Below are 25,151 nucleotides of genomic sequence, written 5' to 3' on the forward strand. Positions count from 1 at the left end.
GGGCTGTTCCCCTTTTAGAGATGAAGACATTGACGACATGCCTAAGGTTATTTGATGGTGGGCATGGCAGGACCATGGTGAGGGTCCCAGGACAGGGAACTAGGGACAAGTGTGAGCTACGACTCTATCACTGATCCTAATGCTAGTCCCACTCCTTCCTTCCTTGTCTTCAGAAGAGGCAAGTTACACGGACCCCAAAGTGTTTCTTCTTCCAGGGCTGTTCACCCTCCTCGGTGCCACCACCTCCGTACCTTTGACACAGGCAGCACATTTATCTCTGAAGGGGACTCAGGGCTACAGTGGAGCAGTAGCAAGCAAGCAGCCTTCACAGGGTCTCAGCTGAGGCTGCTGTACTGGTGGTACAGGGGTACAGGGTTTATATCTGAGGGTCATCCCCACACTGCTGAGTCTCCTGCAGCTTCTGGCCACCTTCTCCTTGTCTGTAGTGGGCTATCCTTGCCCATGGTGTTGGAAGATTCCATTCCACAGGTTATGGGTGACCTAAGGGTGATTGACTGAGGCATCTGCCACCCCACTGATTACTAGTGGCTGACTAGGCATATGTCTTCTTCCTCTCTGACCTCTCCGTGTTCATCCTGTCCAAAGCTGTAGGCTCAGTTGAAAAGGATGCCCTTGCCAGATAGAGGAGGACCCTTTTTGGGTCCAGGATATTTTAGAGAATCTCTTCCCAGCTAGAATCTCCAAATTAGCTCTCAAGGTTCAAAAGTTTCCGGGAATTCAGGCAGCTAACTGTGGGGTGAATCCCTACTCCTTCCTCTGCAGAGCTTTCTAAAAGTCCCACCTAGGACCTCAGCCTTCTAGGAGAATTTATCCCCCCTCAAACTTTAGCCTGTACCAGAATCCCCTTGAGGCTGCTGGTTACAGATAGCTGGTTTTCATCCTCTGAATTCCATTTAGTAAATCTGTGGTGACCCCAGGAATTTACCCATGTAAGTTCCCAGGTGACAGCGGTGCTCTAGGTCTGAGTCACTGTTAGCTCAGCAGACCTTGTCTGGCTCTTGGGAATCATGACAAACCATTGGACTATCCAACCTAGAAGGAAATCTTCACTCATCTGTGTACCCTGGACCACACCAGATAACCTATACCAAAAATATAATTTGTGGTGGAGGTCTTGGAGCACAGTCCCTCATTAAACCTCTAGAGGGGCTGGACTCTAACTGGGAGGTCAGCCATGTGGACAGTCAGCCATGCCCCTATGCCCAGCCTCCAGTAAAAACCCCAGACACCAAGGTTCTGGTGGGCCTTTCCTGACTGGCAGTGTGTTATGGAGGCTATCACACATCACCGCAGGAGAGTAAGTGTTCTGTGACTCCCTGGAAAGAGATTAGCATCTTGTGCCTGGTTACCCTGGGACTCTGCTCTGTGCACTTTCTTCTGTTGCCATCTTCTTCAGAATTCTTTCACTATGACAGTGATGTGGTGACTTTGTAGAGTTTTGTATGTTTTCCCAGCAAACCATGGACATTAAGGTTGGTCTTGGGACTCCCAGCTGCTGCTACATTTTGATAACCACTGCTCAGGGATGTGGAGTTAATCTCTTTAGGTCCATTTTCATTAGACTTTGGGAACCACTCTTACCAATACAGTGTTTTACATTGTGGCCTGAGGGTTACCCTGATGGACTTCTCTGGTTGAGGGTGTCCTAGGTCTGTCATCTCCACAGTCTAGGGGTCAGGAGGTTGTGGACTACCTGGAAGTCTGGGTGTTGCTTTGTGAGATAATCCTCCTGGGTCTCTGGGCCTTAGTTTCGCCATCTACAAATGGGAGTTTGAAGGAATTCTGTTCTTTCTGGGTATGAGAAGGTCCTAGAGCAGCTATGTGCGGGATACATGGGGTGCTTCACCTAGTCCTCTCATTTTCAGAGGCCAGGTCTGCCTCCTGTAGCACCACTCACCTGAGCCACGGACCCCAGGGTGCTGGGGCCCACAGGCTTAGTTGATCTAGCCATTCAATGCTGTCCTTCCTGGATCCACCTTAAATGCTGCAGCCCACATTCTCCATGCAGCGCTTGTGCCTTCTGCGCCCCATCCAGTCCTGGCCATGGGACCAGGGCCTTGAGCCAAAACAGGGAGGAATTCCTCTTGTGCCTGCTGGTTACGTGGCTTTTATTCACAGACTCAGCATACGCTGAGGATGGAAGGAGAGAACATCTGGGGCCAGGCAGAGTCTGGAGATTAGGGCGGCAGGGAGGCCATGCAAGGGTTGGACTGGGGAGTTTACAGAAGAGAACCTGCTGGCTGAGCCAGGCCTCTGTGGGGCAAGGCTGGAGGCAGGCAGCATGCAGGAGGCCTGGCTAGATCCGCCCAGAGCAGATCCACCCAGGTGATGGCTATGAGCCAGGAGGGAGGGACTGAGGTTACTTTGGGGCAGAGAGAGAGAGAGAGAGGGGGGGGGGAGGAATGGGTGTGGGACTGGATAGCAGGCACCTTATCTCCCCCGACCCCGGAAAGTAACATAGTGGGTCAGTTAGGACACCTGACATCTGGTCCTGCTGCAGTTTCTGGACTTGGTGTGTCTAGCCAAGCTGATCTCCTCTGGCATTATCGTCCTGCCCAGGCTTGGACATTTGCTTTGAAGGTGACTCACATAGGGATGACCTGGGGATATTGTAGGGAGGCTGGACAATCCCGAGAGTGTGCCTAGGGCCTACCTGGATGCGCTATGCCTGTGCAGAGAGGGGATCTCCAGCTCATAGTCCCAAACTTTGTGTCAGCTCCTGCCTATACACCCAGGGGAGCGCTATTTCCCATCACAATTTGGGCCCCCTGCCGGGCCAAGGAAGACAGCAAGGTTAAACTACTGGCCCGCCCTGCTGGCTCCTGACTTCCTGCCTAAACGCAAACAGAGTCCAAAACCCGGATCCTCCTCCTGGACCTTCTTCCTGGTGAATAGCCTATTCCCACACAGCAGGGAACAGAGAAACCAGTTCCCCGGGTTTCACTCCCTGTCTGGGAATAGCAAAGTTTGGAAAGCTAGCAGTCTCTCTGGGCTGTCCAGGAAGGTGACCCAGGGGCCTGGGAAGCCAGGGGAGGCCTGAGCAGGGCCCTGGGACTGAAGATACAGCCTATGGACACTTTCCACCGGCCTCTCCCTGGAGCTGGGGTGGAAGGATGCAGGAGAGGGGGCCATTAGCATTGGCGGGATGGGGTGCGGTGCACAGAGCCAGGGCGCTTGGGGATCTTGCGCCAGCGCCGCTTGTCCCAGCGGCAGAGCAGCAGCAGGCGGAAAGTGTCCCGGAAGGCTTTGTTGCAGAGTGCATAGCACATGGGGTTGATAGTGCTGTTGACGTAGCACAGCCAGTAGCCCAGCTCCCATAGAGTCTCGGGAACACAGTTCTTGCAGAAGGTAGACACCAGCACCATAATGTTATATGGTGTCCAGGTGAGGATGAAGGCCAGCAGGATGGCACTCAGGGTCCGAGCTGCCTTCTTCTCCTTGACCAGTGAGAAGGTCTTTCGTTTGGCCAGTTGTTCCTTCCCTCGGGGTTTTTGGCTCTTGCCACCTCGGTCTCGGCCTTTCTTGGTGGGCCTCTTGACTGTATTTGGGGAGGTTTTGGGGGGCTGCTTGGTTGGTGCCTGTGCCTCAGGGTCTACCATGGGCATCTTGATCACCACTTCTGAGCCGGGTTCCTCGCCCTCAGAGGATGTGAGGGACTCCATGGAGCCTTCATCCTCTTCCTCTTCCTCTTTCCAGCTGTAGGCCTGCAGAAGCCTGGGTGTCCGGCAGCAGCGACAGCAGCGGCCCGGAGGTGACTCCGGTGAGCCCTCAGCCCCTGGCTGTGACCTCTCTGAGCTGCTGCTGCTGCCACCACCTTTGCCTGGTGTCTCAGAGCCCTGTAGGGCTGCCAGCTCCCGGGCTCGGTTTTCTGTCTCGCGGTAGATGCGCCAGTAGAGCGTACACATGACTGTGACAGGGAGGTAGAAGGCAGCCATGGCTGTGCCAAAAGTGATGATGGGTTGAGAGAGGAACTGGATGTAGCACTGCCCGGCCTGCACTGTCCGCTCCCCAACTAGGTATTGCCAGAAGAGGATGGCTGGGGCCCAGAGGACGAAGGAAACCAACCATGCCAGGCCAATCATCAGAGCTGCCCTGCGGGGAGTGCGCTTCGCTCGGTAGCTCAGGGGTCGGGTCACTGAGAAGTAACGGTCAAAGCTGATGAGCAGAAGATTCATGACCGAGGCGTTGCTGGCCACATAGTCCAGGGCCAGCCAGAGGTCACAAGCCAGTGTGCCCAGAGCCCAGTGGCCCATGAGCAGGTATGTGGTATAGAGGTTCATGGAGAAGGTGCCAATGATGAGGTCAGCACAGGCCAAGCTCAGCAGGAAGTAGTTGTTGACTGTCTTGAGTTCTGTGTTGACCTTGAAGGAGATGAGTACCAGCAGGTTGCCTGTCACTGTAGCCAGAGACAGGAGGCCTGTGGTGATCCCGATGAAGGCCACTTGCCAGGGACCCTTTCCTGGTGCCAAGACGGTGATGTTGGGGCTGACAGCAGGGGGCGCTGAGGTGTTCATTTCAGCCAGGTGGGGTGAAGGGGCAGCCCCTTCCTCCAGTCACAAGTTTTCCTCAGAGAAAGGGCATCACCTGAAAAGAGAGGACACAAGCTTTGGCTGGGCCACTGGGCACCTCTGACAGCTCTGAGTGGAATAGTCAAAGGGTACAGCCCCTGCCATCTCGGAGCTCCAGGCCACACAGCATCACTCGCAGGCACTGGCACCTACACACAGTGGCTAACAATGGCTTCCCAACCACAAGGAGATTTGCCAGCAGTACCGGGTTGTCTTGGAAGCTGGGGTCTGAGTCCTCATTCCAGCTTCACTGTTCAAACTTTGAACCTCCATTTTCTCCTTGGAAAATTGCTACTAATTCCTGTCTTCAAAAAAAAAAAAAAGTAAAAATATTCGTTTATTTTTATTTTATGTGTACAAGTATTTTGTCTGTATATATGTCTGTGCACCATGTGTAAGCTCGAAGAGGCCAGAAAGGGGGGTATCAGATCCCCTGGAACTGGAATTATAGACATAATTACAGACAAGAACTGCCTTGTGAACTGAGTCCTCTGGAAGAGCAGCCAGGGCTCTTAACTGCTAAGCCAGCCACTAACCCCTGTTTTTCTTACATTTCATGCAGCAGAAATTGGGAGAATTACTTCGTATATAGTCCTGCAAGATTTTCCAAGTATTTCACTCAGCCTTATTAAAGCCTTCATTTAAGAAGGGCTTGCTACATGCCAGACACAGTGCTAAGCACCTAATCAAGTTATCTATTTAACTGTCCTGCTCATCCTTAGCAGGAAGGCCCTTGTCATCCCTTTCTTGCTGGAGGCAATGGCGACTGAGCAGCTTCAGCCTTGGCTATAGTGAAAAGATGCTGAGTGGGATTAGGGCCCAGTTCCTCCACTAGCCGTGCACGAGCTGCTCCAGTGTAATTCTTTCATTAAATAAAGGGATGGAAAGAAGGAGAAGGCTCCGTGGAAGGGAAGAGGGTTGGGAGTGGTGGCACACACCCGCAATCCTTGCACTTGGGAGGTGGAGGCAGGAGGATTAGGGCTTTAAAGTCATCCCCTGATACATAGTGAGTTTGAGGACGGCCTGAGCTACAGGAGACTCCGGAGAGGGAGCAGAATGGGAGTGGGACACATGGAAATGCACGTATGTGTGTTATGTCTGCACAGTCTTCCATGGATCGCATGCGAAGCAGGCAACAGGGACAATGGCCTCAGCTCCCAGTTAGGTGAGGGTCTGGCCACAGATGGGATGTGGGAGGCTTCCCTCCCTCTCTGCTCTGTTCCTGGGACCCAGCTGAAAAGAGGGCAGCATGGGGAACGGGAAGATCCCTCAGACTTTTCTGGGATCTGGAGTCTGGCCCAGGCACTAAGGTTGCGCAAAATGAAAGGCCAGGAGGCAGGGGAGGCTCACAGCCAAAGCAAAGGCAGCTGGAAGGCTGAAGGTCTCACTCAGCAATGGCCTAGCTGCTGTGTGATTTGGTGGGTCCTTTTTTGTGCCCCCATCTGTCCACAGAAGAAGTTTAGGGTCTTCCTAGTGTAGAGCTATGGCCTTTAGGATTATACTGTTGGGAAGATCCTAAGGGAGAAATGTTGAACAAAAGCCTTCTGAACCCTGGTGTCGCCTGGGGACTTGGTCTCTGACAGAGAGGCTTATGTGTTGTGCCTGCGATCGTGTGTGACCTGTGGTGACTGAGACCGTCTCCATGGCTCTCAGTGAACTGTTGTTGTGGTAGAGCACAGGGAAGGGGGCCAGTGTGCCACAACATAAGCAATAGGGTCTGTGGCTGTCAATGTGCACACGTGTGTATGAATCACTCTACACTTGAGGGAGTATGTGCGACGCCACAGTTAAAGACCCTGGACTCCAGAGCTAGGCCACCTGCATTTAGTGCTACACTTGATATTAGCTGAAAGGCTGTGGGAGAAGTTATAACAAACAAGAGGGTATTGGTATTGCTGTGTTTTGTTTTGTTTTTTTGAGACAGGGTCTCAGAATTTCTATGTAATCAAGGATGATTTTGAGCTCCAATTCATCCTTACCTTCCCATCCCAAGTGTCAGAATGGCAGGTGAGGCCTGTCTGGTTATGAATTCATGGCCTACCATTTACTGAAAAAAGTCATCCTTAGGAGCTGGAGAGATGGCTCGGCAGTTCTCCCAGAGGACCTGGGTTCAGTTCCCAGTATCCACATGGCAGGTTGCGAATGTCTGTGACTGCAGTTTCTGAGGATCCCACACTCCTCTGGCTGCTGTGGGTACTGCACATAGTGGTATCTGGACATACATGCAGGAAAACACTCAAATTTATAAAATAAAAATAGGTAAATCTTTAAAAAAGAAAAAAGTCACTACAGTACAACTCCTGTACCTAAAGATCGGGGGAGGAACAGAAAGATTGTATAAGCCAGAGGATCGGGGAGCTTGCTGGGAGATGGTGTCAGATAGACATGTGAGAAGCCACACCATAACGTCTCATCATCTAAGCACGAGATGAAGAAGGACAATAGCCACAGACATGCTGGGATGGGTGTGAAGGCCCACAAGGCTCCAACACTATACAACTAAGGGCTGCTGAGAGCAGGAGAATAGTTTTCCCAGGAAGAGCACACCAATTGGTTGTCCAATACCAAATGGTCAGCCCTGAAAACACACACACAAGTAACATTATACAGACTGAACAAGTTGCACTTCTGTATTTAGGTACACACACACAGATACACAGACACACACAGACACACAGACACACACATATGCACATGCAATGACAATTAAGGAAAAAGAGGCCATGAATTTGCAACGGAGCAAGGAGGGGTATCTGGGAAGTCCTGGAGGGAGGAAAGGGAAGGGAGAAATGATATATCTCAAAAATTAAAGAAATATTTAAAAATCATTCATTCATTTGTGACAGGGTATCATGTAGCAGAGGTCTGCTTCCCTACCAGAAGGGCAGATGACTTTGAAATTTTGATACTACTACCTCCCAGGTAATGGGATTAAAGCCTTGCACCACCATATTTTATTTTTTTCTTTTTATTTTTTATTACTTTATTTATTTATTTATTGTTATTAACTATTAAGTGATGTAATGTCTATAACTATAAATTCCTCAAATGGGATATAGGGATTAGCTAAGACCTTTAAGCTAATACCTCAAGAAATTGTTAAGAGGATTAAATGAGTTTTTGAACATCAAGTGCTTAGAATGTCTCCTGATGTACAGTGAGCATTGGGTCCACATTAATTTAGTTTGTGTAGGAATGAGGGCTCCCTTCTGCTTAGGAGTGGATTGGGAGTAATAGTCTTCTCCAGGGATAAACCCCTAATTGGTTATCGAATACTAAGGGGTCATCCCTGAAGTCATATACATACAAATAATATTAAATGGACTGAGCAGGTTGTATTTATATATTTGGGAATACATACATACATACATACATACAGACAGACATGTAGCAATAACAAAGAAAAAGGGGCCATGATTTTGAGAGGGAGAAAATTCTGGGGGTACACAGGAAGGATTGGAGGAAAGAAAGAAAAGGAAAGAATATGATGTAATTGTATTTTAAGTTAAAAATAGTCTCAGGCTAGTGGTGGTGGCGCATGCTTTTAATTCCAGTACTTGTGAGGCAGGGGCAGGCGGATCTCTGTGAGTTTGAGGCCAACCTAGTCTACAGAGCAAGTTCTAGGACAGGTTCCAAAGCTACATAGAGAAATTCTGTCTCGAAAAATCAAAACCAAATCAAAACAAAACAAAAACCCACCAACACCAACATCAAAAAACCCCCAAAACTCTTCTAAGGTTGGGTGTGGTGGAATACACCTTTAATCTCAGCACTCTGGAAGCAGAGACAGTCAGGTCTCTGTGAGTTTGAGGTCGATCGGGTGTACATAAGTGAATTCCAGGACAGCCAGAGCTATAGTGAGAAACCTTGTCTCAATCAATCAATCTAGAGGGTTTGGGTACATGTTGTGGTAAATCACCTGCTTAGCTTGTCCAGCACTCACAGGGTCTGGGCTTCATCTCTAGCCCAGGGCCCTAAATCTCTGATAGTGCAGTAATGGTGGTTGATAGCAATGGTACCTGTTGCTGTTGGACAGCTCACCCTGAGTCACTGCTGAAGTATTTCTGTACATACATGCATTATCTTATTTAATCATGTGTGTGGTGTGTGTGTGTGTGTGTGTGTGTGTGTGTGTGTGTGTGTGTGTGTGGTGTAAGGACTCAAACATGGAGCCTTATACATGCTCAGTAAGCACTCGGCCAATGATCTGCAGTCATGGTTAATTTCTCTACCCACCTCCTTTTCTTTCCCCTTTAAGATAGAGTCTTATCTCATGCAGTGTGGACTAGCCTGGAACTCATTGTGTAGCCAAGGAAGATCTTAAATTTTTGATCCTCCACCTCCAGAATGCTGGGATGTGAGGCCTGGGGTGGCAAGCCAGTTTTACATGGTATGGAGGATGGAACCGTATGCTAGGTAAGAACTCTAGAAACTGAGCTGTGTCCAATCCCCATACTGAATCTCAGCAGGAACCTAAGACCTGGACACAAGTTTACAGATAATAGAACTGAGTGAGACCCAAGTGAAACAGCAGGAGAACCTGTAGAAGACCACATAGGAAATGTACCATCAAGACTGGACCCCAGTCATTTTTTCAAGTGAAACTTCATTTACAAGAACTCATGACCAAACAAACAAACAAACAAAAAACCCAAACCAAACAAAAATGTACAAAACTCTAAACAAACACATCAAAAGGACTAAACAACAGTGGAGACTAACTCGCCAATTTGAATTTTAAAAGCATGCACCAAAACTCAATTTGCCTTCCACCTTTTTCTCCCTTCAGCATTGGGATTCAAACCCAGGACCTTGTGTAGTCCCTGAGCCAGAGTCTTGCTACATGTATCCAGGCTGATCTTGAACTCACGATTGAACCTCTGTCCTTAGCCTTCTGAATGCTGAGATTAAATGCATGGGTTACCATCACATCTTGCAAAATATGGCTTATCTTTTTTTTTTTTTTTTTTTTTTTTGCCTAGTCTTGTCACACCCTTTTCTAAACTAAAGTCAGGTCCCACTATCTTGGGAATTTGCCCTGCACAGTCATTGTCTTTGATTTTCTGAACTCAGGGCCACTTAACACCCATTGCACAAATGGAGTAACTGAGGCCCAGCAACAGGGGATAGAAGGCATTACTCAGGTCTCCTTGCTTTTAGACAGTTCCCTGTGTGTCACCTCCATGTGCTTTGGAGCAGTAGAGCTGAGCAAAGACCTGTAAAGGAACTAGACTAGAATTGTTGGCTGGTGGAGAGGCTGCCCCCTCCCCCCTGCAGAGGCCTCCTCAGGCTTAGGGGGAGGGTGATGTGTATCTTGGTCACAAATTTAAAGATGGTTCCAAACTTGGTAGTAAATAAACTAATATTTTATGTAATATAAAAAATCAATACAAATATAATCTATGATGATTAAAATATCAAAGGCAGGATCCAGCCCTACATTTGTGCAATCCTGTCTCATTATTAGCTTTACTCCAAACCTGGCCCTAGTTCCCATGGAACTTTATTTACAAAAAGAGCTAGCCTGCTGTAGTATTAATTGATTGATTGATTGAGACAAAGTCTCACTATGTAGTTCTGTGTAGCCCAGACTAGCCTCAAATTCAGAACTATTTTATCTTAGCTTTCCAAATGCGGGGATTACTTGCAAGTCTGGTTTGTTATCTGACTTTTTTTAAAAGTTCCAGACTGGGTGTGGTGGCACACTACTGTAATCCTAGCACTCTAGAGGTAGAGGCAGGAGGTTGTGGAGTTCAAGGCCAACCTTGTTTACATAGCAAGTTTGCTGTTAACTTGACCTACTTGAGATTGCCCTAAGAAACAAAAACAAGGCCAGATGGTGGTGGCACACCCCTTTAATCCTGGCACTTGGGAGGCAGAGACAGGTGGATGTCTGAGTTCAAAGCCAGCCTGATCTACAGAGTTCCAGTACAGCCAGGGCTACACAGAGAAACCCTGTCTGGGGCGTGGGGGTGGACAAAAAGCAACAAAACAAAGCTGCAACTTTATCTTTCTGTGTTATGACATTCCCTCTCTCTCTCTCTCTCTCTCTCTCTCTCTCTCTCTCTCTCTCTCTCTCTCTCCCTCCCTCCCTCTCTCTCTCTCTCTCTCTCTCTCTCTCTCTCTCTCACACACACACACACACACACACACACACACACATTGGTACTGGGGTACCATCCAGGACCATCCAGCACACTAAGCATTTGTTTTACCACTGAGTCACACCCTCTACCTTAGTGATCCCTCAAATTTTTCTTCAAGGTCAGTGCGTTACTTGACTTGCCCTGGTCTTGGCATTGGGACCCTTGGTTCTGGAATGAAGTTCAGTGCCATCCTTTCCTCCACAAGTTATTGGCACAATCTCCCAACCTTTCATTCTTTCCCTTTCTTTTCTTGCCTCTCACTCCACAGCTGGTGAGTGGGGTGTACCAAAGCAGACACACAGTACCTGGCCCCTGCTCTTCGTCCCGGCCCCTGTATCCGCCTGTCAGTGTCCTATCTCTCCAGCCCCCAGCCTCAGCACTTCCCTGGTCTTCCCCCCCCCCCCCCCCCCGAGACAGGGTTTCTCTGTGTAACAGCCTTGGCTATCCCAGAACTCGCTCTGTAGACCAGGCTAGCTTTGAATTTACAGAGATCCACCTGCCTCTGCCTCCCGAGTGTTGGGATTAAAGGCGTGAACCACCACTGCCTGACATCTTCCCTGGTTCTTAATCTGCTCTTTTGTACAAAGGAGGATTTGGACCATCCTAGCATCTCTGGCAGATGTGCAGAGTCCTGAATGCAACATCTCCAGATGCTGTATAGAGAGGACCCAAGTTTCAGAGGTGAAGCTGAAGCTCACTCAGGTCCCTTCACTGGGAGCTGCGACAACATCAACTCTGGGTGGGAACATGGTGACCTGTAGCCATCACAATCTCCTCTTAGAGGGTTTTAGTGATGGCCATGAATAATGTAAATGCTTTCATTTAATTTTTTTTTTTGAGACAGGGTGTCGCTATATTACCCTGGCTAACCTGGAACTTACTTAAAAACCTGGCTAGTCTCAAATTTATAGAGATCCATCTTCTTCTCTACCTCTGGGCGCTGGGATTATAAATATAAACCATTATGCCTTGTTAAAGCAAATACCTTTAGTACAGGACTCCAGAGAAAAATGAACCAAATATCCTTGGAGGTGAGGAAGCTGGCAGTCTTGCCTGGACAGTCAGAAATCCCTGCAAAATCTTTTTTAATGGACAAATTGGTAGCCACCATACTTTGGCTACATCAGGCACTCGATACACGCTATTCCTCTTCATCTGCAGGACAATCTCATCTCTGTAGTGAGGGAGCAGAGGCTCAGAGAGGTAAGTGGCTTTCTGATGATCCCACAGGAGATAGTAGTGTTGGGACTGTGACACTAACTTTTTGGATTCAAGGCCTGTGTTTGTTCTACTTGGCTAATTGCTCTGTGGCTCTCTAACGTTTGCTTCCCACTGGGAGTGAGTGTTAGGGGAGAAAGGGCAAAGGTTCTAGGGAACGAGAGTCATTCTAACCACCTCTGGATCTTCCCCCTCTTCCTGGTAATGTAGCTCCAGATGGTCATGAACCTGCTTTCCTGTCACAGTGAGAGCAGAGTGACCTACTGTAGTCCTTACTGTGCAGCCTTGGAAGGTCTTTGTCACCTTAGCCTCTCAGGTGTTGAAATGATACATCAATGTTATTATCCTTAATCAGTTTGTTTTGTTTCTTCATTTTTTTTATGCCCTGCCTAGAACCCAGGGCCTTTCATATGCCAGATCTCTGGTAGCCACCCTTCATCTATCTATCTATCTATCTATCTATCTATCTATCTATCTATCTATCTATCTATCTATCTATCCATCCATCCATCCATCCATCCATCCATCCATCCATCCATCTATCTATCTATCTATCTATCTATCTATCTAACCATTTATTTATTTATTTATTCATGCATGCATTCATTCATTTATGCATGTCTTCGTTTGTTTGTTCATTTATTTTTAGGACAGGGTCTCATGTAGTCCAGGTTAGCTTTGAGCTCCCTATGTGCTGAAAATGACTTTGAATTTCTGATTGTCCCGCCTCTACTTTCCAAGAGTTGGGATTACAGGTATGTGCCACCATACCCAATTTATGGGTTGCTAGGACTAAACTTGCTTTTGCTTGCTAGATGAGCAGACTACCAATGGAATTACGTTTTCAGATGGCTTTTCATTTTGCTTTTTAAAAAGTTTAAACTTATGTGTGTGTCTGTCTGTGTGAGTGCAAGCTACATGTACGGGTGTTGGTAGAGGCCAGAAGAGGGTGTCCGATGCCCTGGAACTGGAGTTACAGGTGGTTGTGAGTCACCTTCTATAGGGGTTTTTAAGTTATTTAGTTTGAGGTCTCACTATTAGCCTAAGATGGTCTTGAAGTCACAACAACTCTCCTGCTTCAGGCTTCTGAGTGCTTTGAGTACAGTGTGCACTATCATGCCTGGCCTTAGCCTTAACTTGTATATGTGTGTGTGTGTGTGTGTGTAGGATGAGTTGTTTTCTCACTGCTTGTGCCAGGCTAACTGGGCTGTAAACTCCAGGGATTCTCCTGTCTCTCTCTTCCATCTCCTTGTAGGAGCACCAGGATTATAGATGCTTGCTTTTCTGTAGGTCCTGGGGGTTTGAACTCAGGCCCTCAGTTCAGCAAACACGCTTGCTTGACAAGTGTGTTTACGCACCGAGACATCTCTCCTCTTGACTGGGGGAGTTCACTACGTGTTGATGGCTACTGGAGTATGGTAGTCATGAATTAACTTGGTTTCCCATGACTGTGATCATCCTGAGACTGAGAGACAGGGTGCTGGGGTTCAGTGGTGGCTCCAGAAGTTTTAATGAACTCAGTTTTATGGCTCAGGGTTAGCTCTCTGGTTGAAAGGGGAATTTAATGCTACATTCACATAGCACATCCTGTTCAAACATTCGTGGACAGGTTGAAGAGATGATTCAGTGGTTAAGAGCACTGGTTGTTCTTACAGAGGACTGGGGTTCAAGTTCCAGCACCCACATGGTGGCTGACCAGTCTGTAATGCCAGTCCCTAGGGGATCCAATATCCTCTCCTGACTTCCGGGGGTACCAGGCAGGAATGTGATGCACTGACGCACAGACATACATACAGGCAAAACACCCAGACATGAAAAATAAAAATAAAGACTTTTTTTTTTCCTGAGAGAGGGTTTCTCTGTGTAGTCCTGGCTGTCCTGGAACTCACTCTGTAGATTACGCTGGTCTCAAACTCACAGAGATCTGCCTGCCTCTGCCTCCTGAGTGCTGGGATTAAAGGTGTGCGCCACCACCGCCCAGCAGAAATAAATAACTCTTAAATAAACCAGAAACAAACATTCACAGAAAAAGCTGTGATATGGATTGCAAGGTGGGTCAGGCAGAAACCCCTTAAGACAATCCTTAGCGTCAATCTTTTGATTCACTGACCATAGGTAAGCCACCATCCTGACCTGGGCGCCCTTTTGTAGGATGGGGTGTGTGTGTAAGGGCGTGTGCATTGTTGAATGACAAGAGGATGGTGGTGGGGGGCTGGGGGGGGATCTTGGACACAAGAAGGTGTTAAGAAATGGGGAGAGTACTTTTCTGCCTGGAACTGTGGCCTCCCGATGAAGACTGTTGGGAGCCTTTAATAATATTACTATTATTATCATAGCAACTGATATTTACTGGCTGCTTGAGTATACCAGACATGGCTCTACGCATTATATGCATAATTTAATTTGCTTGTTATAACTCCTTGAAAATAGATTCTATTATCTCCGATTTGCAAAAAGAGGTGACCTTAAAGCTTGTCAGTGATGCACTCATCTGCCTCTGAGATCCATCTCTGGGAGCCCTGACTCTAAGCTGTTCCTGACGGGGGTTCAGGGGAGTCTCCATAGCTTCTCCACCTATCTTCACTAGCTTGGCCAAACCCTAGTTTGAATCAGCCAAGAAGTCCTTGCTTTAGACTCAGGCCTGTGTCTGTGTCCTTTATCTGTGTGATGAAGATGACAGTGTGGGGGAGGGGGAGGTCCAGTCATAACTGATGGAGAGGCAAAGTAGGGGTTCTTGCTTCATTTAAGGGGTTCTTGCTTCATTTACTGCTTTATCTTAGGGCTTGCCACACAGTAATTGTTCAACAAATATTTGAGGAAGAAATACATGAATGTATACATGGGGGGGTCCTCCTTAATGACTCCAGGCTCTTTAGGTTGAGGATGAGCCTGTGGGGATCAAGACCAGCTCCGGAGCAGAGTTTAGGGGCCCCTCTGCTTCTATGACTCCTTATCCACCAGGCCTCTGTTCTCTTGGGTAAAGGACTGTCTGGCATGAGAGCATAAAGAAAAATAAACGGAGAGACTCTTAATTTGTGCAATGGTTCAAGAAAATCCCGCTTTACCGAGAGGCGAAGAGAGGCTAAGTGAGGTTCAGGAATAGATGTGGGGTGGTGGTGGTGTGTGTGTGTAAGTTATTGTGGGTGGTAGTGGTGGTGGTATGTGTGTGTGTGTGTGTGTGTGTGTGTGTGTGTGTGTTTAAGCTAATGTGGGTGGTGGTGGTGTGTGTTAATGTGGGCTCCAAGAGTTAAGAGATGAGGTCAGAGTCTCTAATACAAGGCAGGTCAGACTGATGACTGCCAGTGCCCTGGACCAATCCCTAGGGACAGGGGATCTGGCTGGTGAAAGGACGGGTGAAGGAAAGAAGCCACTGGGGGAGGATAGGAAGGCTGGGAGATGGATTCCTGAACATTAGACTTTCCTTAGCCTGGTCAAGGAGTAAGAAGGGGAGACAGAGAATGCTGGGAGAAGGTTTAAGAAGATGGTGTGGAGCCATCTTGTTATTCTGGGACTGGAAGCTGTCTGAAAACCTGGCTGGGGCAGAGATAACTCTAGGGAGAAGGTGGTCTTCAGAGAGGGCTGAGGGATGGGAACTTGGGGTCTCACATATGCAGTAAGAAGGAGGTTCTGGTCTAGGCTCCTGACTACTCCCTTCTTCAGGGACCACAGCCCAGAAGCCAGCGTTTCTGGGTGACTCCCCTTGGGTTAACTTTTCTCTTCAAGTGGCTCTTGATTCATTAAAGGTTCACAAAACGTCCACCCCTGACCCCCTGGCCTTGGAAACAAAGAAGTAAACAAGTGGAGTTAATCTCGGTCTTTTTAGGCTCAAGCCACCTCTGGGAGGACCAGCTAATCTAGAGGAGGTCAGTGGCCATCAGTTAAATGCTTCCTAAATACACTGCTGATCTGAAAGAGGAGCATCCGTCTTAGAGCTATGGCCAAATTTATGGTGATGGATCTTGACTACCTGACCATCTTTAAGTAGGCTGGGAAGAGCCTACCTGTTAGCAGGCTGCAACCTAGACTTTGCTCTGCAAGTGTGGCATTAGCAATTCTGGGCCCCCTCATCCTCCTCCCTGCACATCTCCAGAGCCTCACTCCTGGCACTCCCCCTTTTTCTTTCTTCTCTCTTTCCCTCCCCCATTCTTCTAGGCATCACCATGGCATCACAGTGGAGCTGAAACTCAGCTCGATTCACCCACCTCTTCCCTGCCTGCCTGCTTGGGAGCCCAAGCTCTTGCCTCCCAAAGCTCACTACGCCCTTCCCTTCCCCAATCTATTCTTCCTGCTCACAGAGGTGGTAGCACAGTGATGTGCTGAGGGTGAAGAGAATGGGGTTCAAGTATGAACGGGACTGCTATGTCTTCCTTCTACGGCCACGAACATATCCACTCTCCTTTTTCAGCCTCATTCTCTCTGAGTGTACATTAGGACAGCTCTGCCTAGACCTTTCTGGACACTTCGGGCTCCCCATTGCTCTTCAAGATCCACCAAAGTCACAGCCAGCAGCCCAGCCGCCAGAATGATACCCTCTGTAGCCCTGTTCCATCATCTCCTCTTGCATATCTCAGCAGCTGTCATGGTTTACCTAGGAGCTGAAGTCTGGGAGTAGCAACCGTTCCTTACACAGCTCATGGAGCAGCTGGTTCCCCAGGACAAGAGACTGATCGGCTGCTGGAGACTGCCTGAGTTCTTCCAGCCAGTGAGACAGGGGACACTGGGCTAATGGGGTGGAGCTGCAGAGAGATGTGCACTGTCGGAAGAAGTGAAGTTCTTTCCACTGGCACTAAGAACCTTAAGGTGTACAGGTCTTCATGGTCCAACTGCCCTCTCTCCAGACACCCGTCTTGGAGGTGGCAATTGCAAGAATCAAAGCCCCTGGCTTCATCTCATCCTTCCCGGAGTCTGAGGACACACACGTGTGTATTAGTATAGTATTCTTGTATTGCCTGAGACCCTTGCATTGACTGCAACCTACCTTCTGAAAGCCAAAGATACTAAAAACCTAGGGAGGGCTCTCTGGGTCCCCTACATGCCAGGGCCATATTCTCTGGATGATGTGGCTGCCCATGGCTTATTTGTCTCCAAAAAGCAATGGGGCTCTTTGCCTGGTCTCCTGCTGGCTTCTGGCCAAACACCCACCTTGGCATCCAGCTTGTCCATCTGGCCAGCAGTCTCATTCAGTCCATCTTGGGGGGCTGAAGGTGGATGGGGGAGGTGGGATTCAGGGTTCCCTGAAGGAGGAGAGAAGGAGGTGTCCCCAAAAGTATGTACACGGGTCATCCTTCAGCGGGGTGCTGGTGGCAAGGGCTGTCTCCTGCCCTTCCTTTTCTGCTTTAGGGTGCTACGGGATCTGCTAACTACATGGCCATCTATTCTCTTCTGAACTCTAGTTTGAGTTTCCTAAGAGGGTCTCCATCTCTTCTGCCAACTGAAGCCCAGAAAAACATCAGATGAATCCACTGAAAACCAGCAGGCAGAGTGTTTGGAGCAGTCAATGCCCACGGCTATAGAGCCCTCTTGGCCTCTAGACCCCTCCCTGGCCACCTCCCCTCTCCAGAGTCCACCCCCATTTCCATCTCATCCTTGTCCCTGCCCTGTCCCAGAGGACCCCGCTGCTTCTGCACCCAGCTCAACACAGCCCCTCCCAAATCTTCCCAAATGTACTCACCAGGGGACCGGAGAGGGGTCTGTGGGGTCCTCAGCTTCACTGCTTCTCCGGGGGCCTGCAGCGTCTCCTGGGACCCAAACACCTGGCTCCCGGGGGGAGCTGCGCCCTGTGCTGGCAGCGGGAGAGGCACAGCCAGTGATTGGCATGTCCCACCCCCTGGCACGCCAGCCTTGGGGGGGAGGGAGAAAGGGAAAGGGAGGGAGGGAGGGAAGGGAGGAAAGAAAGGGAGGGGGAGCAGGAGGGAAGCCTCAGGCAGCATCTGGGGTTGGACTAAGTCCTGGAGTGTGCCCCCCTTGTCCACAAGGGCATCCACTTTGAGCCTTGAGACGGAGAAGGCAGGACATGAGGAAGGAGAGCCCTGGAAGGCTAAAAGTCCAGGAGGAGAGAGAAGGCGGATACAGGGAGACAAACACCCACACCCACTGCACACAGACTGGCGGCACACACACACACACACCCTCACAAAGGCACACTCTGTTTCCTAGGCTTCTTCCCCCACCCAACCGGAAAGCCCCCAACCGGAAAGCCCCCAACTCTTGTGCACCATGTCCCAACACACATGCCCTGTTATCACATGCCTGCTTCCTTTGCACACATGCCCTCCCCCCATGAACATGCCCACGCGCCCACCCACCCACCCAGCCACACACCCTGCTCTTCCTCCCTGCTGCGAGGGAGCTAGATTCCTTCTGTTTGAAAATGACACATTGGGCCTCACGTGAGAGGTTCCAACTTGGAACAGACCCAGAGGGCTGGCGCACCCGCCCTGGGGCTGAGTGACATGCCCACATGCTGGGCAGCGTGCTCTAGTGTCTGCAGAGCCCCGGTATGAGGATATATGGGTGTCTTCTTTGTGGGGAGTGGGGGGCTGTGTGTTTGATACATACACTGTTTAGTGTCTGACATGTGTGCATCCGTGTGTGCTCATGTCACCATGCAGCCTACGTAAATACAGGTGTGACCCTGCCAGTCGAGCCAGAACGCATGTGCGTGCGTGTGTCTGTACTCAGTGTGTGTCTGAGTGTTGCCCAACTGTGGAACTGGCTAATTTTGACAAGCGAGGCAGCATCTACCTCTTTGCCTGCTCCACCCCCAGCTTCCCTTTGGAAGACAGACAGACAGGGAGACAGACAGTTCTCCTCCCAGCTTGTCAAACTCTGTCTCCCCTGACTCCCACTCTAGGTTCACAGGTGTGTACCTGGAGAGTGTGAGCCACTCCGCCTCTCCTCTCAGCCTACAGTGTGGCCAGCAGCCTCCCCCAGTCCAGGTTAGATTCCTGTGTTGAGTTGACTCAGAGATAGGGACCCCTGGGTAGAGGTACCCTTTGTCATAGAGACCTGGGTCTAGCAAAGCCCCAATAGAGACTTCCTGGAGAGTTGACCACGGAGGAGAATTGGGAAAGCTACAAACGCCGCCGGCGGTGTTCTTTGCCCTGTGGGCTGTGATGAAGCCCTGGGTGGGAGGTGCGAAGGACTGAAATCAAGATCACCTTTATATGGGTGAGAAAAAAGAAAGTTGAAGCGTGGTGGGTACTAGGTGAGCCACTGTTTGAAATCAGGTTCTGGGGTATCTAAGCTCTGGGTTTTGGAGTCTGAGGCAACCCGCCCCATCCTTCCTCCTCATTGCATTTTCCCACCAAGCGCCCTTTCCCAGTGTTGAGCTTGGATCCTAGTTGCCTAAGGTGCCAGGGAAGGAAGACTCTGGCGTCTCTGGGGCTTGGACCAGCAACCACGGGGCACTAGTGGCAGGTACATGCGGAAACATGGATACTTTTGAGAAGCCAGGGTGCCAAGAGGCACCCGGAGTGCCTTCTTTCTGTGTTTGGTCAGATGTAGCTGGGGATCGGGGGTCGGGGGTCGGGATCCAAGCAGCTCCTTCTCCTGCCCTCGGGGTCATTAAATCCTCAGGGTTAGGTCAGAACTCAAGGAGTTCCTGCGGCGGGCTGCCCCCTGCTGGGCCATCCTTAGGTTGCGGGGCTGCGGGTTGGGAGAACAGTGGGGGTGCGTGTACTTGTGCGTGTACACGTGGTTTAGAGTGGGGGAGTTAGGCCTCCACATCCATTTCCGAGTCTGAATCAAGCTTCCTCTTTGCCCCCTTCCCCCAATCTTCTTGGTCTCCCTTTTCTCCCACCGCCTCTGCACATGTCCCTTTAGAAATAAAAACACTTATTTTGTGGGCGGGAGGGGAGGGTGTCCAGCTTTCCTCTGAGTGGCCCCCACCTTTGGCCCACGCAGCTTTCTTGAGTCTGTGAAGCTCCAGAAGTAGGGGGCTGTAGCCCCGTCCCTCCCGTTGTTGTATCACGCTTTTCGGCGCTCCTTCCCTAACTTGGCTAGGTCTCGCCTTACCAACTGGGGAAACTGAGGCACAAGGGAAGAAGGGAGGTAGCGCGGCGAGAAGCGCTCCCGCCCGGCTCGCTCACCACCCCCGCACTCGAGCCGGATTTAGCCGCAGGGAGGCTGGGAACATTGTCTTTATTTTAAGCCGCCGAGTGCGGCACGAACGCGGCTGCTCCCGACAAAGGGTTTCGCTAAGCGGCTGCAGGCGGCACACGTGGGGGTCCGGCCCCGCCCCCGCCTGACCCCCGTCTCCAGCTGCCCTGACCCTCTTCAGCTCTCCTTTCTCTGTTCAGGTGGGGGCGGGGCCGACGCAGTACTCCGGATCTGCGCTCCTGCTGGTTGCTATTTTTGATCAGCGTTGGATGACTCGGCCCAATCATAAATGGTTCTAAGTAGAAAAAGAACGAAGTTGTCATGGGTTCGAATTCAACTTTAGGTTGGTTCATTCGAACTGCCCGGCAAGTTAGAGCTTGTTTCTAGGTCTGTATAATTAGCGATGTGGAAGTAGGACCTCCCTTGATGGGGCAGTTACATCAAACGGTGGCTCTACAGTATCTAAAAGACAAAGCCATTCTTGTTATTTATAATTGGCATTGAGCGCCTACTCCTCCCAGGCGCTGCTAAGTGCTTTACATGAATTAACCTGTCGCTCACTGTACCGTGTGGTAGGCTTTATTACTCCCATTTTACAGATTGAATAGATTCACGTGCCTCGGGGCTTTATGGCAGGTTCCATCCTCGGGGTGGAAACCGGGTGGCAGCTCGCCGGCTGTAGTCTGAGGGAAGGAAGGACTAGTAGTTTCCTTTAAAAATTTAAAATTTTATTTATCGCATATGGTGTGGGCGCATGTGTGTGTTGCAAAGAGCTCAGGTGGCGGTCAGAGGACACACTTGTAGGAGTCGGTTCTATCTTTCCATTGTGTGGGTCCTGCGGATTCAATTCAGATGTGTTAGGCTGGGGGCAAGCGCCTCCCATCCTTGAGCCACTCCTCAGGTCAGGACAGCTTTTTTGAAAGGCTTCCGCGGTGTGGGGAGTGTTCACATAGAGCACTGGCACCGGGTCCTTACTTAAATCCTCGCCCTTGGCTTTAGTCCAGGTCAGAATCTCAAACCTCGCTAAGCCTTTCCCTTCAGGGTGCCTCTTCCATTGCGCTAAAGGACGGAGGCCTTGAAAGGGAGGAACATTTTCCTGTTTTACCCGGCCTGTGATGTGCAGGTGGTCCTACGGGCCCATGCGGAGGGCCGCGGGTCAGAGTCGTCAGCACTCAGGAAGGCAGCCAGACGACCTGACAGCCCGCCTCCTCACTTCTTCCGTTGCCTGAAGTCTTCAGCCTTAATCTTCCTGGACCTTCCTCTCCACCCCAACAGACTACTTTCTAGATTTAAAAGGCATAGCTATAATCCAGGGTGGGGCTGCAGATGGGCCAGGGCAGATGCAGCCACGACAAAATTATTAGTCAGGAAATCTAGGTTTTACAGTCCTTTCTTAAGATGAATGAACATAGACAACAGTTCTACTCAACCAATGTTTCCCCTTCCCGGCACGTTCAGTCTGGCTCTCGCCAAGGGGATGACCGGGAAGCAGTCCCCGTCTGTCCCTCTCTTTACAGTCAGGAGCCTTCTGGGACCTGGGTTCAGACGATTTCTCCCTGACCCTCCCCCGCTGCGGAGTCTAGGTGGCGCCCGGGTCTGGTTTGGGATTCGAGCACTGGGAACTGAGATAGTCTCGGACTGAACCTCAGAACTGTGCTCTCAAAAGGCGTTTCTAAACAACCCCCATTTCTGCCTAGAGGACAGGACTCAGAACTCAGGTTACTTGACGCTGCCTTGGAGTTGACCGCACCTAGAACCAAGGTTCAGATCCAGGGAAGAGGCAGTCCGTCTGAGGCTAGCTTTCTGCTCTCTATAGCCAAAACCAGCTCGAAAACGCTTTAATTTTCGCTTGGTTACTAGACACAGGGCCTCAGAGCTCCCACCAGATCGTAGACGCATCCTGGCTCAGATCTAGCTCCATGTGAAACTGCTTTTAGGAGCATGACGGACTAGAGACCAGACATCAGGGTCTTCAAAAATTTCACTTTGTGTGTGTGGGCTCCTCTGCCCTCTCCTGCTGTTCCCCCTTTCCTCGCGTTTCTCCTAACAACCCAATGTGTAGATTAAATCCCATGTGTAGTTTAGAACTTGAAATCCAAGACAGTGAGGGCTGAAAAGGACCCAAAGGTGGGGCAAGAACTTGGTCCTGAGCAGGCTGATCAAGTACATCACCGAAGGGGATGGAGTGGTGTGCAGGGTTGGACAGCCGCCTCACAGGAGCGCCAGCGGTCCTCCATTCCTCCCACCGCATCCAATGTCGGGTGTACCCAGAGTGCTTGGGTGGGCACCCGGGGTTGCTTGCAACGTCCCATTTCCCCACTCCTTGGGAGGAAAACAATAACATGTTTCCTTGGTGGAGGTGCATAAGGAGTGGGTTACCACTACCCTCAGAAAGTGAAAGGAACTGGCTGCAAGTGTATAGGCTGTACAGTTAGTTCATCACTCTAATCTCTCTCTCTCTCTCTCTCTCTCTCTCTCTCTCTCTCTCTCTCTGTGTGTGTGTGTGTGTGTGTGTGTGTGTGTGTGTATGAGTGAGGTGCACGCACACTGGAGCCAGTGCATCTATGTGTAGGTCAGAGAACAACTTGTGAGTGCCAGAGATGGATCTCAGGCTTGGCCGGCAAGCGCCTCTCCCCAGGGAGTCCTGTCTCTAGCCCCACATTCAGAAGCTCCTCGTTGCATTTTCTCACTTAATCTTCACAACAGCCCTATGACGCAGGGCAATTTGCTTCCTATTTTGCTGATAGGAAACAGACCTGGAGAGGTTAGGCTAATTCAATCTGCTGTCTCTACCCCTTCACAGTTTGTGGTTTTTGTCCCCAGCTTGGAGCCTAACTACCTGAAAGCCCTCTTCACCATTTGCAAGAAGAAAGGACATTCCAGGAAACCTAAGACAAAATCCCCACTGCCCATCATTCTGCAGCAATAATAATAACGGCAACAATAACAACAATAATAATTATTTTGAGACAAGATCTCATGTCTCCCGGTCTGATGTAAAACTTGCTTTGTAGCTGAGAATGACCTTGAATTTCTTATTCTTTGGCCTGCAGCCAGTGATCACAAGAGTACAGTCACTACTCTGGTTTTACGTGGTTCTTGAGGTAGAACCCAGGCCTCTTGAGTACAAAAAAGTACTGGGCTCTGCAGCCCCAGTCTGCACTCCTGATCTTTAATGAAAACTGTGCACCCACTAACGTGGTGGCCTAGTTTTCAGAGTTTTACATTTTTAACTAATTAAAAATGTATTTTTTTTTTGGCCTAGTGGCAGTGGCACACTCCTTTAATTGCAACACCCCTTTAATCGCAGCCGTGGCAGGTGGACCTCTATGATTTTGAGGGCATCCTGATTTACATAGTGAGTTTCAGGATTGCCAGAACTATGCAGGGAAACCCTGTTTGGAAAAAAATAAAAAATAAAGCAAAACAAACAGAAAACAAAGACAAGAAAATCAGGTCTCACTATGTAGTCCTGATTTGGAACTTATAGAGATCTACTGGTCCCTGCCTCTGGAGTGCTGGGATTAAAGGTCTACATCACTACATCTGGCTCATTTCACTACTAAAAAATTTTTTATTTTATTTTGTGTGTATGGGTATTTTGCCTGCATGTATGTCTGCACACTATGTTTGTGCATTTTCAGGAAGGTCAAAAGAGGGTGTTGGATCCCCAGGGACTGGAGTTACAGATGATTACAAACCATCATGTGGGTACTGAGAACTGAACCCTGGTCCTCTTAACCTCTGAGCCATCTATCTCTCCAGCCCTTAACTTAAATTTATAGTAATTTGTAGACCAGGTTGACCTCCAGCTCACAATCCTGCCTGCCTCTGTCTGGGATTAAAGACTGCGCCAGCACGCCCTGGCAAGGCTACCTGAATTCTAATTATTGCTTTTGCCTTTATCATGAGGGTTCCCAGATGTCAATATGTCCACATCGTCTGCCCCTTCCCTACAGATCCTGGTCCCTTCTCATACCCCCTTTCACCCCCACCTCTCCTCACCCGGCGCCTCCTGTCAGCTTCGGCACTGACAGGGGCCTGACCAGGGCAGAGATTGATGAGATGAGGGAACCTCAGGCCGCCTGCCTGTTCACTCAGTCCGCTGAACACTCAGTGATTAACTCTGAGGAATTGAATTAGGGTAGAAGCTCCTGGACTGGGCTAGGGAAGGGGGAGGGGCGCGCGGAAGTGGGTGGGCTTGAGCGGCAGCTCTTTGTTACTGGTACAGGTTTGGAGTACTGTAAGCCCAAAGGGCTTAGCACCAGGAGAGGAAACTTGTGGGACCCCAATAGTGTGGTAGCAACCTTTCTTGCTTTTCCTATCGCCTTTGCACAGAGTCTGGGCATGTCTCAGCTCCAGCGCTTGACCAAGAAGGAAAAAAAGCTCTTTCCCCAGGGAGACTACCCAACAAGACAGCAAAGGGAGGGAGCGAGGTAGGGAGCTGCTTTGTCTGTTTGGGTTTTGGATTGTGAGAGGCCAGTGTATTTGGGCCCCAAGCCTCCTCAGTTCTTGGGTGGCTTTGAGTTTCCACGTCTTTCAGATCTGTGAAGGACTTTTCTCTTGCGCATATGTCCAGTCTGATCTGGCTTTCTTAACCACAATGGCTAGTGGAGTGGTTCTACAATTGCCTGAATATGGTTGTGGACTTGACAGTCCTCAGGGCAATTCTTTGCTAATTGGGGGAACAGGTCGCCAAAGTGTCACTAACCTAGAAGCCACACAGTGCAGCCCATAGCATGTCCTATATCCTCTGTACTGCTAATGGGGATCTAGCCTAAGAGAACAGGCTGTAGCCTGTGCCCAAGCACTGCAGTCAATACTGGGAAGGGAACAGAAGCCCCAGGTAGATGCCATGCAGTTTCCTGAGCTAGGTGTGAAGAGATGATCTTGGGAACACTTCCAGGAACAGCAGAGCCCACAACCAAACAAACCAGAGGGTGGTCAGTAGAAGCTGGACCCAGTGAGGACAAGGTAGGCCTGGTGGAGGAGGAAGACCTGATTTTAAAAAGTTGAGTGACACACTGGGACACCAGACTGGGCTAAACTGGGGTCCATAGAGAACGGTGTGAAAGGGGAGTCATGGCCTCCTGTTAGG

General features: G+C 49.8%; 1 protein-coding gene across 4 annotated transcripts; it reads right to left on the reverse strand.

Moving 5' to 3' along the window:
• Positions 1 to 2,105: 2,105 nt before the first annotated feature.
• Chrm1 (cholinergic receptor muscarinic 1) lies at positions 2,106 to 18,150 on the reverse strand. Of its 4 annotated transcripts, XM_085693590.2 has the most exons (4): positions 17,625 to 18,150; positions 17,096 to 17,187; positions 6,631 to 6,801; positions 2,106 to 4,605 (listed from the first exon to the last, which is right to left on the reverse strand). In XM_085693590.2, the coding sequence occupies exon 4, from the start codon at positions 4,533 to 4,535 to the stop codon at positions 3,153 to 3,155; it is 1,383 nt and encodes a 460-aa protein (XP_085549716.1). In that variant the 5' UTR covers positions 4,536 to 4,605; positions 6,631 to 6,801; positions 17,096 to 17,187; positions 17,625 to 18,150; the 3' UTR covers positions 2,106 to 3,152. The 4 variants fall into 4 exon arrangements, with proteins under 4 accessions (XP_085549716.1, XP_085549717.1, XP_048314322.1 ...); XM_085693591.2 differs by lacking the exon at positions 17,096 to 17,187; XM_048458365.3 differs by lacking the exon at positions 6,631 to 6,801 and having other exon boundaries at positions 17,625 to 18,149.
• Between the last annotated feature and the right edge of the window lie 7,001 nt (positions 18,151 to 25,151).

The sequence above is a fragment of the Myodes glareolus genome, chromosome 7 (assembly GCF_982192425.1).
Source record: "Myodes glareolus chromosome 7, mMyoGla1.1, whole genome shotgun sequence".
Classification (NCBI taxonomy): domain Eukaryota; kingdom Metazoa; phylum Chordata; class Mammalia; order Rodentia; family Cricetidae; genus Myodes; species Myodes glareolus.

What these genes read in the sequence shown, in the direction of transcription:
- Chrm1 (XM_085693591.2), bottom strand. Translation starts at nt 4,535, where the DNA reads ATGAACACCTCAGCGCCCCCTGCTGTCAGCCCCAACATCACCGTCTTG.